Source organism: Eublepharis macularius, chromosome 5 (genome assembly GCF_028583425.1).
Source record: "Eublepharis macularius isolate TG4126 chromosome 5, MPM_Emac_v1.0, whole genome shotgun sequence".
Classification (NCBI taxonomy): Eukaryota; Metazoa; Chordata; class Lepidosauria; order Squamata; family Eublepharidae; genus Eublepharis; species Eublepharis macularius.
In genome coordinates, this window is record NC_072794.1 from 115,158,500 (window position 1) to 115,177,544 (window position 19,045).

General features: G+C 43.2%; 1 protein-coding gene across 1 annotated transcript in view; it reads right to left on the reverse strand.

Moving 5' to 3' along the window:
* Window positions 1–911: 911 nt before the first annotated feature.
* The window catches only part of PM20D1 (peptidase M20 domain containing 1), a 29,139-nt gene continuing 11,005 nt past the window's right edge, over window positions 912–19,045 (reverse strand). Inside the window, exons 4-13 of the mRNA XM_054981462.1 lie at window positions 18,710–18,796; window positions 17,778–17,911; window positions 16,718–16,837; window positions 14,382–14,457; window positions 13,545–13,606; window positions 13,220–13,298; window positions 6,910–6,981; window positions 5,212–5,380; window positions 4,554–4,653; window positions 912–3,041 (exon numbers count right to left, since the gene is read on the reverse strand). Coding sequence (XP_054837437.1) covers window positions 2,912–3,041; window positions 4,554–4,653; window positions 5,212–5,380; window positions 6,910–6,981; window positions 13,220–13,298; window positions 13,545–13,606; window positions 14,382–14,457; window positions 16,718–16,837; window positions 17,778–17,911; window positions 18,710–18,796 — 1,029 coding nt within the window. The 3' untranslated portion in view covers window positions 912–2,911. The remainder of the gene's footprint in view (window positions 3,042–4,553; window positions 4,654–5,211; window positions 5,381–6,909; window positions 6,982–13,219; window positions 13,299–13,544; window positions 13,607–14,381; window positions 14,458–16,717; window positions 16,838–17,777; window positions 17,912–18,709; window positions 18,797–19,045) is intronic.

Below are 19,045 nucleotides of genomic sequence, written 5' to 3' on the forward strand. Positions count from 1 at the left end.
TACAATGTTGATAGTATTATAAAATAATCAGAACTAAAATCATCTATAAAAACACTTCTTAAGGAGCTTAATAAATTCTGCGTATTTAAGGGTGAGGCTTCTTAATCTCTCTTCTGTGAAGCATATTTATAATATTTACAATACTTATCTCCAACAGGTCCCCTCCCCTCACAATCTAACTCACAGACAACTGTGCACCTTCCTGCTGCTTCCCAGGTCAGCTGCAGAACAGAGTGCAGCTCTTGCCAGTCTGGCTGGCCTACACTTTCAAAAGACCTCCCTCACCTGAAGACCTGCTGAACGTGTTGCAGTGCCTGCCCTCTTCTCTTCTGATGCCTCCCTGGCTCTCTTGAGCCCCAGCTTGTGTAGATGAAAAAGAAGACAGGGTATAGGGAAGGGAAATGCCTATTCTCAGTTTATAAAGCTATACAAGTAACTCATTCAAACAGTACTCAGTTATGGTGTCAATTCTCAGTTGCCTCAAACAGTAGCCTTCAGAAACAGTGTGACACAATTTTATTTGAGCCTTGTGTTTTCAAGGTCGACCCATTAAACATTTGTGGGAGGAACAGGAAGTGAATCAATGTGGATTTTTAGTCAACGGGAAGAAATATAGGATGAGGGTGGAAGACAGCTGGGTTCTGGAAAATAGTGGGTTCATCCTGTTTATTTCCAGGGAAGTTTTGTTTTGATGGAAACTTTTCCTTCAGCACTCATGAAACCTCAGGTGGACAGACTACTGATCTCAGAACAGTTCCACAGTGATTACAGACCATGTATGAAGAATAATCAGAATCTCCTTAATACAAAAGATCTCTTTCACGACTTGGAAGTTACCACTTTCACATCCACATAAAAGACAATGCAAATACATGCAGAATGGCATGAAACAGACTCTAACACTCACAGTGTAATCATCCATAATTATCTTTATTTCCTGGCACTGCAGGCTTCATTTAACCATGTTTTATGCCAGAAATTCTGAGGAAGATCATTCAAGCCCCAAAATGTGACATTTGAACATCCCTGAGAACAAAGCAGCAACAGAAATATTAAAATATCTGTAGTACACCCCTCCCCCTCCAATTCAAGCTCGCCTTCTTGGCAATTATTTATTCAAGCTTTTAGTGACAAGGCTCAGCCAACTGCAAAACAACACTTTGAAAAAGATCTATGGCAGCTTGTCCCCTGGTGGTTTTAAAGGGAACAGACCCGGCTAAATGGCACACAGAAGCAGGGTAGACTCCACAGTTAGATTTAACTTGGATATTATTTTTTTGCCCAGTCAAGTGCCCTTCCACTAAAGGAAGACAAAATTGACAGTGCCTTCAGAAAACAACTGCAGGAACTACAATGCCAAGACCACGGTGATACAGCCCAGAAAATCCACAATGACCATCATTCTCTGGCCGTGAAAGCCTTCGACAATATACCAGTGAATTCAGTTGCTCTAAAAGGCTACACCGTACATGTCTGATATTCCAGCAACATGGTTCCCACATATTCTAAGAAGCAGCAATTAAAGTATCTGTTTTCAAGCATAAATATGGCCAAGTAGAACTTTCATTAATCAACACCCCATCACAAGCAGAAATGAGTAAAATGATTTTTGCCTAGGCAAGTTTTTTTCTTAAAATACTGCTTTAGATTAGGAGCTGGTGAATTCCTAGCCAGCTCTAGATACCGTGGAATGTCCAGCATTTTGAAAAAAGACTGACCAACTAACCTGGGGAGGGGGATTCCTGGAAAGAATCATTTAAGATATCTCACTTGTAAAAATCCTGGTCAAAATGAGATCAAGACAGAAATGCTTGAAGACCAAATCAGATTATCATTGATCTAAACCTCTATGGGAGCCATCCTAAGCAGGTCTACTCAGAAAGTCCTGTATTATTCAATGGGTCATTACACCCACAAAAGTGTCCTTAGGATTGCAGACTGTGTGTAAGGTTATCATGGACATGGGGCAGGTGGCAGGCAGCAAGTACAGTATGAGCAGGTAGAACTGATTAATCTCCCATCCGCCTATGATTTCCCTCCCCATAATGCTTCATTCCAACTATTTTTCTTCCAGAGGTGCTCAGGGATCAGAAGCATTCCCTCTGGTAGGAGAGATTTGGGGGAAGAAAATGCAAACAGGGCGCTTGTCAGCTCTTCCCTCCCATCTACCTACGGAGCACTCTAAATCTCCCCCCCCCCAATGCTCTATATGAATTTGGCACAAGCTTAGTTGGAAAGCTACTTTTTTTTGGTGAGTATAGCAGAAATATTTATACCACATTTGGAAGTATTTTAATCCACTTGTTAATTATTTAGGTATAAAGATGCACCACAACTCAAGAAATTAAATCACTGCAAACATAACAGCCAGAAAATATGTGCATGGTAGGAGTGAAAACTGGTTTGCTGGCATTCTAGAGAATTGGAAAATAAAAAGAAAACAGTGCAGTAAGTTCACACTTCAGAAGATTAATACTGAAGAGTTGGCACCAAATACTGCCAATACCTATTGCCATCAGCATACAACAGAACAACTCCCGTAGGTTTTGAGAGACCAGCTTTATGGATAATTGTCCTCCCCTTCTTTTCAGAGAACAGCTTAACCATCTTTATTATGTACACTTTGCTGTTCTGTATGGTGAACATTAAGATTCTCAGGGCTGCAGTAGTTGCAAGGCACAACATAGCACGAAGCTTAATGCTTTTGTTTTGATCTGAAATGATTTGTTCTGTTTTTAGTATGTTTTGTAACTGCATGCAGTGCAAAGCTGCAGCTTCATTTCTTTAAATCTGTATGCAGGTCCATTGTTCCTAATAATTCAGTTCCAGGACAGACAGCAATATGAAACACAGCTTCTTTGATTATTTCCAGTCCCTAATAATACCCACAAGCCTCCTCACTTTCTTGTTCTTACAGCTCGTGAAAATTTGCATGAGGCTCTGGAGGCTGGTCAATATCAGAATTCTGAATAAGCTGGAAGAGAAATCCCACTTGCTTTTCAAAACTTTCAACAGAGATCTTTTCATTCAACCCGTGGAACCTGATTTAAAAAGAAACACACACAGACTCAAGAAGCTGTTTTCATTCCAAGCTGGATCAGCAACCTACGTTAGAGACAAATGCAGCACAGCAATATTGCAAGCTTCACTTCATAAAGCGACCTGACCAGGACAGAAAGGCCAGCATCGACTTCATTTAAGCACAGCAAACCTTATCTATTAATTTGCATTTATACCCCTCCTTTCTTCTATCGAGGATCTTAAAGCGGCACACACAAGATTCACAGGAGCTCTGCTGAACAAGCATCAACCAGACTCAAACCCAGTGAGCTTCAGCAAGCTTGCTTCATTCTGTGCCCTCCATCCAACCGGAGTCACACTCCAAGTTGCATCCAGTCTGCTCCTGCATTCAGTGGCCTGTTTTGAGATGTCTTGTAAAATATCAGGATCAGGGATTACTGAAAGGGGATTTATTTTAAAGTACTCTGTGTTTTAGAAAAAACCCCTTACAATTACACTTGCTCTTCCCCAGCAGTTCTAAAGAGCATGCCTACACTGTGCATTACAAATCTGTTCAACTGACAAAATTACTTCGCAAGGTATTCTGTGAATTGGAATTTATTTAAAATATCTATATCCTGACTTTAAAGTGTCCAAGGAAGCTAACAAAAACAAACAATTCAACTGGACTTAAATTACAATAAATCAAAATGACAGAAATAGAAAGCAGTAAATGTTTTCCCAGAGACATTTATCCCACTCCTCCATCAAAGGCAGGCTTAAAAACAAAACTGTTTTACTTGCCTTATAGACAAAGAAAAAAGCAGGCCAGGTGGACCTCTCTGGGGGGAGTATTCTACTACTACAAAAAGAGGGCCCCATCTCTGACTGACACCTGCCTTTCTTCTGGCAATATTCTGAGACAGGGTAGGGCAGAGATTTCCAGTACCCTCTCGAAAACTTCAGGTCCAAGTAGGCTTCTTTTTCAAAAGCCATGACAGAAGAGGATTTAAATTGGTTGAAGATATGCTCTAAACACTTTCATTTTTAATCTACAAGAACCTGTATACACAACAAGAAGATAAGGGCCATATTATAGCCACACTTGAACGAAATGCATAGAGGAATGAACTAAGTGATTTTTTTTTTCAAAAACAGAAGAAAAATGTTCTTTTCTTTGGGAACCTAATTTCTGATGGTGGCTGGCATTGTGTATCTGCATTGTGCAATCCTAAACAGAATTACATTGTTCCAAACCCATTGAGTTCAATGGACATAGAAAGGTGTAACTGCTTTAGGACTGCACTGCAAGAGTTCACATGTAGAAGAGATGCTTCAACTCTAGTTTGCCTTTTTAAAAATCAAATACAGGCTCATGCTCTGCTGCCTCAATCTTTTGACTAGTGGGGCAATATTCTGAATACAGACCAACATTATAGACAAATATAACTTTTTGTTAAGTCTCAATGGTGATGTCTTATTTGATTTCCTAACCAATCACACGTGTTTCTCATCAGGTGTTTCCACCGGGAAGAATAAATAAAATATAATACCTTGGCATATCATCAGGTTTAAAGACCACTGGGTTAAATCGATAAATGGCATTTGTGAGGCTGCCGAAGTGCCTGCTGTCAGTGTTTCCAATACAAATGCCTGGAGAAGAAATCATCAGCATAAGAATTAATAAATAATATTCCAGCCAGTTCTATAGCTTGGCACTAGGAATGATGTGCTTAGTTCCATTACATGCTTTAAAAAAATTATCTACTTAAGCAATAGAAGGAAATTTAACATCTCAAAAAAGTTTTCCAATCTTCTTGTTTAAGTCTTTAGGCTTACCCATTAAGCCATTCTGAACCAGGCTGGAACAGTCTACAAGACAATAACTTGAAAGTGGGACAGTCTAAAGTTACAGGGGACAGTCTTATTGCCTCTTCCTCCACAAATCCCTAAAAAGATTACATGTATGAATTCAGAGGTTCAACTCAAAGTTTACTGTTTCCCAGTTTCTTGTTGGTTTTTATGTTCATTCTACCACCATTAAAAACTACCAAAGATTTTAGGTCAGAAAGATGGAACAGAAGAGGGGAAAGGCAATTGTTTCCTATCATGAATACTGTGTTTATGGGGATGGGGGTGTGGAAACACAGTAAGCAAGGACTGATGAATGGAAACAGAAGAGGAAAACAATGATCATGTGTTTGCCATTACCTGGAGCCACACTGCCAACATCTGGGAAAACATCCTGGATGGTCTTCCGGAAAACCTGCAGTCCGAAGGTCTGGTCGTCCCAGGGGCTAACTGGGAGTGGATCAAAGGCACTCTCTACTTCTATCTTCACTCTCTTATCATTAATCGTTTTGTCTACTATTTCCAGGACCTAAGAACACACCCCAAAAAAACAAATAAGTGAAAGCAGCACGGTGCCTTCCATTATGGGTATAAGCAAATATTCCAGTCTTTGCATCAACTTTGTAAATCAATTTCCAGTCACAGTTCTCCAAATAAAGATGCATAATCAGGCAGGTGTCCTTCAAAGACCTCACTTTGGAAATCTGTCTTCCTGGTAATATGACAGGTCAAAGTTCTTGCCAGGCAATTGGTGTTGGGTCACTGCCTCAAAAAAATCTGCCTTTAGACACCCTTTAAGTACAGATATTTTCCACATATGTTCCCATAAACATCTCAGAGCAGTATCCACATTTTGCTTTGCCGTTATTCCCTCTAGCAGTAAACTTGATGGCTTGTGGCAATAGCCAAAGCGGCACAGCAGACTAGCAACCAGATAGAAAGATGTTTTGGCACAGCTGGAAGAAACTTCAGATATGCAGAAATATCTGATTTCCCTCTTCACCAGAAAATGGGTAAGGGGGACCAAAAACAAAATAGAATGAGGACTGAGACTGTGTACTACCAACCTTCAGTTTCATCACTGTTGGTTGGGCTGAAAGGAAGCAAGCTGCATTTTGTGCACTTACGGTCAGCATAAATGCCTATAATGCTCCTGTGGGAGAGGGGATGTAAGCGGGAGGTGAGGGGCATGCTGCTTATCTCTTTCCACGTGCTTCAAGAGAAGCACGACAATCAGGCAGCCTCGGACCCTGCATATGTGAAAATCAGAGCTTTGGGAATTCAAGCTTCACTGTTTAGTTCACCAGTTCTATAGGGCTGTTGTTTGCCGAGCCTTTGTGGAGGGGGGAGCATGGGGGCAGATAAGGGTCAAGCTACTCGTCATCTCCCCTCATGGACCCAACTATATGCAAACAGCTCTTTAAAAACTACTAAGCTAAGGAATGGAGCGTCTCTAAGGGGCATTTCCCCCCTCCTCAGGTAACAGCAGTATGGGGGTATGTCCATTTAAGAATGTTAGGCTTAGAATTAGGGCTTCCAGCCCATCCATACCCTGTCAATACCCTCATCCTCAATTTAACATGTTTTAAGGAACAAGGAGATAAGCGCTTCATCTCCCTACCCCTACTCCTTCCCAAATGGCCCTGGATGTGTAGGATACTGGATCACAATTGCAGTGAATGCAACTTGAACTGAAACCCAACCATGGATGTGCTAATGACAAAACCATAGAGAGTCTCCTGGACTGCAAACCTTTGAGTCCTACTTAAGCGCATGCAGGGATAAGATTCAACAGTTTTAATAGGCAAAGGAATCTGGACTGGTCATGAATCCAGCTACCTCTCTTCCTTGCTATTCAACAGAACAGGAGCTCAAGTTCTCTGCTTCCAACTGTCTGGTATAATCCTGTTCCTTGCTTCAAATGTTTCCTTCCAGACCCTTGCTATGTTGCCCCCATATCTCCAGAGAGTGCCCTGTTTTAATCTAGCTGCCAGACTGGCATGGCCTGTAATGTTTCAACCTTAGAATTTGTTAAACTTCATCACTCAGTCATAGTACCTCATCAACGGTTTGGGCAGGATGGATGCGAAAATTCACTGTTGCATTTGCAGATGGTGGGATAACATTAGACTAGAGAAAGGGGAAAAAAGACGTGTAAACATGCAGGATAGTATAAAAGTAGCTTCAGGCTATGACAGATCACACTATGACCTGGATAGTCCAGGCAAGCCCAATCTCATCAGTTCTTGGAATCTAAATAGGAGTAATCTTGGTTAGTAATTAGTTAGGAGACCTCCAAAGACCAGGCTCACTATGCAGAGGCAGGCAATGACAAACCACCTCGGTTAGTCTCTTGCCTTGAAAACTCCAGCAGGAGTCACCAAGAGTCAGCTATGACTCAACAGCACTTTCCTCCACCACCTTGACAGATCACAGACCAAAAGACTGTAGTATGAGATAGTAGCTCCACAACTATTGGCAATTTTCAAAGCCGTTCAAGATTCCTCACCTAATATGTGGCATCCTATTAAATCAACTCTGCATGTATTATTTAGGGCGCAGGCAGTCACTGACTTCTGTATGCTTCTCTCCTGATGTGCCATCATTCTTCTCCCTTCCCTGTATCGTTATTCCAGTAGTGAATGTAACTCTGCTCTTCCCTTTTCAGCAAGGGGGGGGGAACCAAGTAAGTGCATTGGTTGCAGAGGTGATCAGACTGAGTTGGGTGAATGCACATCCCATTTGTCCCCCAAAGGCTCTAGTTTTGCTTGCACTCTTCTAAGCCATGCCCACATTCAAGACAGAGGGAAGCCAAGGGCACATTCAATAGATTTCTTCTTTCCTCAGGCCCGGAGGCTTGTGTCCATCTTCCCATGAATAAAAGCGGGAAATGCCAGCTGCTCATGCCTCGTTTCAGAATTGGGCAATGTGAAACACAACTAGTTTCTTCTCTGTCTAGCTTCAAAGACTGTTGGCAGGAACATCTGCCCTTTGAATGCTTTCCCAGGTGAGTGGTGTATGGTAAATAACAAGGACCGCCCCCCTTCCAATGGTGAAGTTTTCAATTAAAAAGCATGATAGGGAAAATTTATGGTTCTATACCAGAAGAGTGGATTATATATTATCAGTTCCAATAATTTCAAACACAGAGCATAACTCAATAAAATGAGATATTTTTATATGAAATCTATGTATCTGTACTAATGCACAGACACACGGTGACTTTAAAGACAGTGTTAAATCACACACAGCAGCAACAAACCTATGGTGGTTTCCATGCAGGGACAGTCTTGTGTGGTTTCCTTGTTGCTGCTGTGGCTGCTGATACACTGCAGTGGCAACAGGACTTCCAAACTACAGTTTTCTCAGCAGTTTCCCTGCCCTAGTTCCCCTGCAGCAGCCTCCTCCTCTTCTCTGGGTCATTGAAACTTTTGCAATAAAAAAAACCAGCACTAGAATATTATATCAGTACAACATTATAACTATATGTATAATAGGTTCTCTGAATTCCAAGCTTCATTTTAAAAAGTAAGTCTCTAGACCCTTCCTTTGTGGAGATATGCCTTTACCTTTATATCTCCTCAAGGGAAGGAGCAAGAAACTTAGGGCAAAACTAGAGATGACAGCATCTATGGTTCAATTTTTGGATGCTGCCACAATTTTAAAACTATTAAAAATGCTATGGGGGCAAGCCTGCAGCATGGCAGGATGAGGCACTCTTGTTCCTGCCTTGTGCCTTTTCAAGTGCCCAAACAGCTGTCCCTTGCCCTCGGGGCTGTTTCAGCACTTCAAAATGTGCAGGTGAGGGAGAACAGTCCCATTTCTAAATTACTTTAAAATGGCAGTGACATCCATGGTTCAAACCCATAGATGCCATCATATCTAGTTTGATCCCTTTTCTAAAAAATGAAAGCTTGGAATTCAGAGAATCTGTTGCTCATACTGTTACAATGGTATTTTAATACAACATTATTCAAGTGTCTTTTTTTAAAAAATAAAGAAGCTCCCCCTCCCCAGCCATGGCAAAGGTGGGAGGAAATAGCTGCCATGTCCCTACTCACACAGTAGGGAAGTAGATGGCCTTATCTTTCCCCAAACTTGGATGTTTCCAAAAACTTCAGAGCAAACAAATTTTGAGAAAGATCTGAGAATAAGTTGAAATCCCAGGAGGTGCATGAATATCCTCACAATGCTGTGGGGAAGCAAGGTAAAAAAACACCTCCCAACAACATTGAACCTGGGACAGATAATCTGTGTGGAAATGGCCTATGTCTTTAAATGGAAAGCTGCCCCAAATCATGTGTAGGAGAGGCTCTTTACTGAGCAAAAGCGGTGTGTGGGTGGGGTGTGCATACTGACTTGTATCTGCTCACCCCGACATAGACCTTTCCTCTAGGATATTTTCCCCTCCTCCAGGCTCTGACACCACAAGAAAAACAGCAGCAGGAGGACATCATACAGCACTCTCTGCCCACATGCCGCCTTTGTACTTCAAACCACATATCATTCTGTACATGTGTAATATTCTGAAACCCACTCTATTTCTTGTTACTGTTCCAGAATATCAAACTCTGGAGCAGCGCCAAGACAGGTTTTCCTTCTGGCGGTCTTGTTCCAGCCTCAGGCTTCCTGGTCTGATGTTCTTGAGAACCAGTACATACCATGCCAGTTGTTGCATAGCAGGGTCTGGAATGCCGGCACCAGCTCTAGAGCCCAAGAATTAAGACCTCATCAACTAACCAAACCCACAAGTCTCTTTGCTTAGCTTAAGTAAGCAGAGACTTAAGTAACCTGAAGGGCAAGAGGCCCCACCTGCTCCTGGGTTTCATTAGGACAGGGTTTGACTGAGTTCTGGTTCTGTGAAGCACTACGTGCAATTAAACAGAGTAGCACCTTAGAGACAACAAGATTTTCAGGGTATATAGCTCCCTTCGTCAGCTCTGACTCTTGAAAACTTGTTGGTCTCTAAGCTGCCACTGGACTCAAATTCTGCTGATCAGAAACATGGCTACCTACCTGAAACTACATGCACTTAGGCAGATATTTGGCTCACTAAGCAGAACTTTTTGGGGGGCCAGAACAGCGTTCGGGCAGCTCTTTAAAATACCCATGTGACTGCTGTCACATGGGTATTTTTAAAATGGCCTGTTTGGGCCATTTTGGGCCCGTTTGGGCCTGAAACGGCCTGGATCGGGCTGCTGCCAGGTGGGGAAGGGTTCTCCCACACAGCAGCGGCCCATTCCAGGCCATCTCAGGCCCAATCCAGGCCATTTCGGGGCCAAAATGGCCTGGATCAGGGCCAAAACAGCAAGGAACAGGGCAATGCTGGGTGGGAGAGGGTGCCCTCTCCTGGCAGTGGCCTGTTCCAGGCTGAATCAGGCCCGATCTGGGCCATTTGGGGCCTTTATAGGGCCCGAAATGGCCTAGATCAGGGCCAAAAAGGCAAGGATCAGGCCACTGCCAGGTGGGGGAGGGTTCACCCACCTGGAAGTGGCCCATTTTAGGCCAACTTGGGCCCAATCTGGGCTGTTTTGGGCCCTAAATGGGCCCAAAACAGTCTGGATCAGGCCCAAGTTGGCCTGAAACTGGCGGCTTCCCAGCTGGGGATCCCTCCCCTGCCTGGAAGTGGCCCGATCCTGGCCATTTCAGGTTCTTTTTGGCCATTTTGGGCCCATTCAAGGCCCAAAACTGTCAGAATTGGGCCTCTGCTGGGCAGGGAACACTCCTCCACCCAACAGCGGCCCGATCCTGGCCATTTTGGGCCCCTTTTAGCCATTTTGGGCCAAAATGGCCAAAACAGGCCTGAAATGGCCAGGATTGGGCCTGAATCGACCTGAAACCAGCTGTTTCCAGGCAGCGGAGCCCTCCCTGGCGCAGTAGTGGCCCGATCCTAGCCAATTTGGGCCCGTTTTGGCCATTTCGGGCCCCAATTTCAGCCCAAAATAGCCAGGATGGGGCTTGAAACGGCCAGAATCGGGGCTCTGCCAGGTGGGGGAACACTCCCGCACCCAGCAGCGGCCTGATCCTGGCCATTTTGGGCCCAATTCAAGCCGAAAATAGCCAGGATCAGGCCTGAAACAGCCAGGACTGGGCCTATGCCGGGCGGGGAACACTCCCCCACCCAGCAGCGGCCCGATCCTGGCCGTTTCAGGCTCGATCCTGGCCATTTGGGGCCCATTTTGGCCAGTTTGGGCCCAATTTTGGCCCCACATGGCCAAGATCGGGCCTGAAACAGCCAGGATTGTGACTCTGCAGGGCTCGGGAACACTTCTCCACCTGGCAGCAGCCCTATGCTGGTCTTTTTGGGCCCTATTTGGCCATTTTGGCCCAATTCAGGCCCAAAATGGTCAGGATCAGGCCCAAAATGGCAAGGATTTGGCCACTGCTTGCTGGGGGAGTGTCTCTCACATGGCTGCAAACCGTTCCTGGCCAATTCGGTCCATTTTGGGCCACTTTGGGCCAAAGTGGCCTGGATCAGTCCCTAAACGGCCAAGTTCGGGCCACTGTTGGGCGGGGGAGTGCTCTCTCATGTGGCAGTAGCCTGTTCCAAGCTGATCTGGGCCATTTCGGGCCCATTTTTGCCCAATTTGGGCCTGAAGGCCCAGATCCAGCTGCTGTCAGGCAGGGGATTATTCCCATGCTGTGCAGTGGCCCCTTTCAGGCCAATTCAGGCCTGAACTGGGCTGAATTCAGCCTTATCTGGGCCGAATTGGGCCCCCCATGGAGCACAGGAGCACTCCTGGAGCAGCCACGGCTTGTGTGATGACATCACTTCCCAGAAGTGATGTCATCACGCAAAGCATGTAGTGAGAGGCACACCTCCTCCTCCCGGGAGTTGCCCTGGGTGATAGTTCCCCCACCTCTTTTCCCAGAAAAAGCCCCGTCACTAAGTAAAACATGGGCTGCCAGCATGGTGCCCCCTCACAGATCTGTTGTCTCTGTGACTCTCACTGGGTGGGGGGAGAACCTGGGGGATGGAAGTCCAGAACTAGCCCTACAAGGCAGAGGACTGGCTGCCCTGGATTCTGGCATGTTGACAGGATTGCTTGGAGCTGAGCCTTTGGGGTAGGTCCTTCAACTGAGACCTCAGGATCCACGGTTCCTGGGTCTGAAAGTGGCTTTGCATCTTGAGGGGGATCAGTGGTGTTGGTGCCTCCTGAGCCTCCAGGGTTCTGGCTCCTCCTGGTTATCATCTGAGCAATCTGGTCCCATGTCCTGCTCAGGCAGGTCTATGACATTCTCTCTCTGACTCTCTAGGAAAATTGCTAAGAAACACTGGGGAGGGTTCACACTCTGCTCTTTGATCATCATAATTTGTTCTGAATAAAACCAAACCATTATGAGAAGAGATCTTTCTCATATACCTGTGTGAATGCTGCATGATGAAATGGTTTGAGCTTTAAACAGTAAAACAACAGAAAACCCAATGTGTTATTTCCCTTTCCTTCACTAGGTGTCACTGTTTAACTGTGTCACACCTCTGCGTTCAAGTCAAGGAAGACCTTTGGAATAAAAATGTCACACATGGTTTAGTATTATATTTTCAGTCTATTAATTAATCAGACTAGCAAACTACTGTCATCTAGAAGTTGTGCAAGCAAGCTCAGTGCCTCTGATTTTAATTTTATGGAAGTTTTTTATCACCACCACCTCCACCATAATATAGACTTCCATAAAAATAATCCATAAAATCCATAAAAATAATATAAATTGGCAAACACACATGCATGCAAGTTGGTGAGAAAATGTTGTGGTGTTGTCTCCTCAGTGATCATTTTCCATACATTGCATTTTTAGGTATAAAAATCACTGGTTATGACAAACAGGTAGGTGTTTGAAAACATGTGCATTATACAGAAATTCTGATCAGAAGGCTGAGAAGGGCCCCTGCGTCCTGTAGAATACACTCGTTGATGCAGATTCAGGTTTATTGCAGTGTAATGAATGAAATGGCCCTGCCTTCTACTTGCAGTAGAGATTAACTATTCTTTTTTGTAATCATGACAAACTGTGATTATGTTCATAAACCAACTCTCAAGTAAAACTTTCAAATGTCATGTGCAGTTTTCCATCTCAGTAGGTCTGGCAATTAAGTCATTCTGAACTTTTGCCCAGGAGCACAAGGTCACTGGCAACAGCAGTCAATAGGGTATTCTTTACTGTATATAAGGGGGCAAGAATCGAGTCTATGTTCTAAGGTCAAACAAGAAAGACAATGATGTACAGCACAGACCCTAGGGAGGAAATGTCTCTTAAGGGTTAATAAAGAGGGATATATCCTTTTATCTACAAAGAGTGGTAATTGAGGATGCCTGGTTTGTAATTTGTATAATTTAAGAAAAATTCAGGATAGTTAATCTAACAGTACCTTGACTCCCGCGTGAAACAAGGTGATTGCAGTGGTGGTCCGAACTAGGGCATTAGTGGTAGGTGTTTGCTCAAGAAACCTGCATAAAGATTTAGAAATTGAAACGTAACACAAACATTCTAACAGATCAGAATTAAACAAGTAGAGGCCATACTGTTCCATAAACAGCTGTATGTTTTTAAAGCAATAAATGTGCACATGTTTTGTGTGTGTTGGGCTGAACATACTGAAACTGCAATATTTTGTACTTGGGGAAATTCTGTACTCTCTACCTACAGTTTGCCCCCACCCCACCCCTGCAAACACACACACACATTTAATTTACCTGCTAAGAAGTGGAGCAAACAGCCACAGATTTGCCATGATGATATTGAGAGGGAAGCTGAACTGAATAGCATGAGGAGAGAAAAAAGCACACACACATCAGGAAACCCGATTCCAGATATGAATCTCTAGGTTTCCTCCACAGTAACATTTGCCATTCAAAAAAAGTATTGTTGAAGAGATCCTGTAAGGGTATAGGTTAGAAAATGACAGGGCTTTTTTTCTGGGAAAAGTGGTGGTGGAACTCAGTGGTGGAACTTTGGGTCAGCTGGAACAAGGGGGAGTTTTTTAAAGTTTAAATCGCCCTCGGAGAAAATGGTCTCATGGCCAGTGGCCCCACCCCCTGATCTCCAGTCAGAGGGGAGTTTAGATTGCCCTCCGCGCCGTCTGGAGGCTCCCCTCTGTCTGGAGATCAGGGGGCGGGGCCACCAGTCATGTGAACATTTTCAACAGGTGCCGGAACTCCTTCCACCACGTTCCAGCTGAAAAAAAGCCCTGGAAAATGATATTTATAAGGGGCATGATCCAGACCAAACCCTCCATGCATAGGAGGCAAGCAAACGGGTAAATGAGGACAGCAGGAGGAAATTGCATACACAAGAGCAGGGCAGTGAGTTTTCCCTGTAAATTCTGCAGGAATCAGTTGTGAGTAAGATACACTAGGATCTAAGACTCAACGCTTACCTTTCAGTACTTTCCTGGGAGGGGGGAAGCCTCATTAAATAAAACAGAACTTATTACTGAGCATACCTGCTTAGGAGTTTTCTGAGAATGATAAATATGGATAATTTCAAGATTACTTCACAGAAAGAGAGAACACATCCTGTTCAATACTTACCTCCGGGGCCAATTCTTCAAACATCATGCTTTCAGGCCCCTCACCAAACAGACTGGGCATGGGATGCAGCTCCAACCTACAAGAATGAGATGGAAAGGTAGAGGAAAAAATCAGTTACAATTGTATTCCTTTTGTTCAGCAATTATACAGTTTGCCATGTGGACAAGAGGGAAAAACAGAAAACTAGTACATGGAAACATGCAAGATGCTATTATGGCAAAGCAGCTGAAGTGTTGGATTAGAAATTGAGGGCCAAGCTAGATGTGCAGGTATTTAAAGAGCTGAGTCTTCCCCAGGCCCCATTTGGGTTTCCGCAACCATACAACTGTTAAAAAATAAATGGATGTTAAAAAATTAAGAAGACATCCAAACAGCCTCCGAATGCCTCAGTGGAAGGAGGATGGGCTCCCCGCCCCCTCAAGCTGTTTCCCAAGTCACAATAGCATGAGGAGGAGTTTCCCTCCCTTTTTTACTGCTTCATGTGCACAGAATACGCCATGTGGAGCAGAAAAAACGGCGGGGGGGGGGGGGGAACCTGCCTCCCCTGCTATTTTGACAGGGGGGAATGGCTGGGTGGGGGAGCTCCTCCTCCCCTCTGCGGAAGCATTCCACAGCCATTTGGTCTCTCTTTTATTTTTTAACAGCTATCCCCCAAATCTGCTGTGTAGCTGCAGGGAACTTGAGTTGGGTTGGGAACCTAGACCCAACTCTTTAAAAACCTGCACGTCTAGCTTGGCCCTGAGAGCCCAAGGTTTGAATCCCTGCTCTGCACTGGAAGCTCACTGGGTGACTTTGGACCAGCCACACATTCTCAGCCTAACTGACCTCACAGGGATGTAACAAGTACAAGGGCAAAAATGAAGGAGGGGAAAAAACAGTATGTCACCTTGGGCATGATAAAAAATGTGCTAAATGAATCAATAAATACTAAATAAAGTCTACCATCAAACTATCCAAACCAATTACATCATCCAAGGATAAAGAAGTTTGCAAAGCAGGAACATTTAACATATATATTACCTGCACAGTGGCTGTTCTATATTGGCAAAAGACTGTACATTTGTTGGCTTGCATGTGAATTACTTGCCCCCTGCAGTACAATTCTGCAGTGAATGGGAACAAGAGAGAGCTGTTCTGATAACGGTGTGCTCTAACTGCCGACCTGGTCAATGTTTAAAGAGAACTGTACCACATTGGTATTAAAGGATTAACCTCTACGATGTGGTTTAACTTTATTATTAATAAGCATGCATTTAGTTACTGACATACGGAACCCAAAGGCAACATTATCTAGGCCTAATGCAATTACAATTTCATTTTGCAGAAGACACTTCCTTGTTTAACTTAAGCTTTTGATCAGACTCAAAGGTTTTAGGGATAAGAGATACTTGTTCCTTTCCTCCCTACCTCCACTTCTGTCCTCTGCTGTTGCCTTTTCCCCCATGAACTAGTTCACTTTCTCTCCACATCCAGTCCCATACTCTTCTTTTCCCACCATTCATGCCTTCTCTATTATTTTGTTAACATTTCCCAACCCTTTGGCTCTTTGCTTTCAAGCTTATTAATATTTCCAGGATTCTTAAAAGGTCTTCCTCACCACCCACCAACCCATTTCACTCTCATTTTCTCCTCTCCTCCAAACGCCTTGAAAATTTTCCTGTCTTCACTTCTGGTTATGCCTCTTCTCGACCCCCTTCAGCATGGCTTCTAGCTGCACAACTTCTCTGAAATTACTTTTAGTGAGGTGTTTAATGACCTCCTTTAGGCAAAACTGTAGGGCCTCTTCATTCTTCCTGATGTATCCACTAGTGCTAATCACGCAGCTTTTCTCTCTTTTTAAGGCTTCCTGTTTGCTATTTTAATGTCCCGTTTCCTGCAATGCTTGGACTTCTCTCACTATTCTCTCTCTGTCTTGGTGCTCCCGCAGCATTTAAGTATTTTAGAATATATACTTTTCTCTTGTAGTGCTAACATTTAAATACACAGAGAGAAATGTATCAATACATGTAATAAACGAAGTGTGAAACCACTGAACAAAACTGCATTTAGTGTGGCTCTGGGTCCTTAAAGAATATAGGTAACGATGCTTCCTCAGAGAAAAATCCAAAAACAAAAGCTATGCAATATCCTTTTACAAAGACCAACCAAAATAACACCATGAGTTCTCCAGAACTCTTCCTCAGCAGCATGTTAAAAAAGGGGGGGGGGGGGAAGATCTTTTGGCCATGATCTTAAGGTCCCTTGTTTGCATCCTGTATAGAATGCTGTGTCTACTTCAGTGGGCACAGATGGAGCTAGTATCATGTTGCATCTTTGACCTTCAGACAAACTCTTACCTGGATAATGCTTCAGAGAGAATACCAATACTTGTCCTCTTAGGTGGTGCAGAAGAATGACCTGGCACTGATGTCACACTGAGATGTGTTGTAACTGCACCTTTTTCTGTGACAGCTATTCTGATGAATTATTTAAAAAAGAACAATGAGATTCCATATGCAATGAAGTAGAGTTTCCCCCTATCCTCTAATTGGAGGCGCTAATGCACCTCTGGATCTTTCAGACTTAGAAAACCAATGCAATTCCTGTGGTCTAATGACTACAAGGCCCAGCAACATTGCTCTTTTCAGAGGTATGGCTGTGCTTTGCATGACTATGGCAGTAATGCCAAATCAGGAGCACAGGCTTGCAACAGCCTGGCCAGGTATCCATATTCTTAAGGTTAATCAGTTATGTCCCAGAAGGAAGAGGAGCCACAGCATCTATGTTAATGCTCCAGAGGATTAATTTAAACAGCCAAACAGTATCAGAATTCAGAGCAAGAAATCAACAAAGAGCCAGCATAAGAAATCCCATTTGCATAACTGAAAACATACAATTTAACATTACTGATAACTGAAATGTTGGTTAATAATCCATAAATTTTCTGCAGGTCAAACAATGGTTGTTGCAGGTCTTTTATTAGGAAGTAACACATATGCAGTCTCATAAGAAGTATTAAATATATACAGGAACATCCTGAGTGATTGTTTTAGCGCACTGCCATAAATCTGTACATGGTTTGCTAACCAGTAACCTGCATTACTGACAAGAATTTACATCTGTCACGTCCTTTTCTACAAAACATCTCTAAGAAGTCCTTTAGTTCCCTGAAAATCTTTGCCCACCATTTCCTTCACATAATGTTAGGTTGCCAGATTTCATTTTCTTTTTTAAAAAAGGTCATGTTTTTTTACTGAGTCACACGAGCCATAGGTTATAGATCTCTGTTTCAGCTGATGCATTTTTTGTTACACAGCTTTGGGGAACCCTGTCTGTTTGTACAGCAGAGAGGCTCTTAGAATGCTAGTAGTTGCAGGCAGCATTAATAATGGCAAATTTTTACCCTTCCGTACTTACATAGCTGCAGGCTTCTTTATTCCAGTGATGACCCCTTCTAAAATGAAACTTCCCTCATCAAGCAAGTAAGAAAGTTGCACTCCTCTAGATTCCAGCTCAGCTGCAATCTTCACTGCTCCTTTTTGACCACCCACCTGTCAATTCCATAACAATATCATCATAGCAAATCAAGCCATTTGCTGACTATATTGTCTCAAGCAGCATCAATGAGTCTGTGCATTAGTGGAGGACAGACACATGCAAGTGATCTGTTATGCTCCCAAACACTGAAGTTTGCAGTTTAACAAACTTTGCGTCATTTCATTTGTAATGACATTATTTTCTGAATCCTGCTATAATCCTGCACTCAGAGGCATACTGAGTGCCACAAGTGTAGCAGCTACTCTACTTGTTCCCTTCTACCAGTTCAATAGCTGATCATCTTCTGACAAAGGGAGCTCTGACTCTCAAAAGCTCATATGCTGGAAATCTAGTTGGTCTTTAAGGTGCTACTGAACCTGAATCTTGTTTTTCTTCTACTACAGACCAATATGGCTACCCACCTGAAACTGGTCTTCTTCCAGCAGCACAAGGAAAAGTAACAATGCACCAATGTATCTCCAACAATGGATTCATAAAATAATTGTTCATTATACCTCTTTCCACAATGAAGTCTTTGCTACATTAATGTGTATAAGGACCTATATGTTCATATGGTGCTGAAGCTGATCAGCAATTAGGCATCTATTTCTACAACACATGGAAGATACCTAAAGTAGCACAAATCATTAGAGAATCTTCAAGTAAAGGAGCAACAATCTGACTTATTCAAGTTCATTAACAATGTAGGCCACTGGATTCCATGATGGAGTATATTGTTTCACTTTTGGTAGAAAATAAATTTAAATACAAACATAAACAAGGGAGAAAATGACAAAGACATAAAGGAATACCTCTTCATCATGCCCAAGACCAATATAGAAAGACCTGCGAGGCCTATAATTTCTTCTCAGTAAGAATTCTAGAGCATGCAGAATCCCCTGAGGAACAGAAATAAATGTTCAACACCATACTATTTTGCATCATAGTTAGAGAACATACCCCATACTGTGAGCAACAAAAATAGAAAGCAAAGTTCATACGCACAGAGTTTGATACACTTCAGATGGATTGAGTAAGGACTGATTTAAATATGATGCAAGGAAGGCACAACTTACCTGGGTGACTTTCCAAGTGCTTCTACCTGTGGAAAGCAGCTATGCCTGCATGGTTACTAGTACACCAGAGAC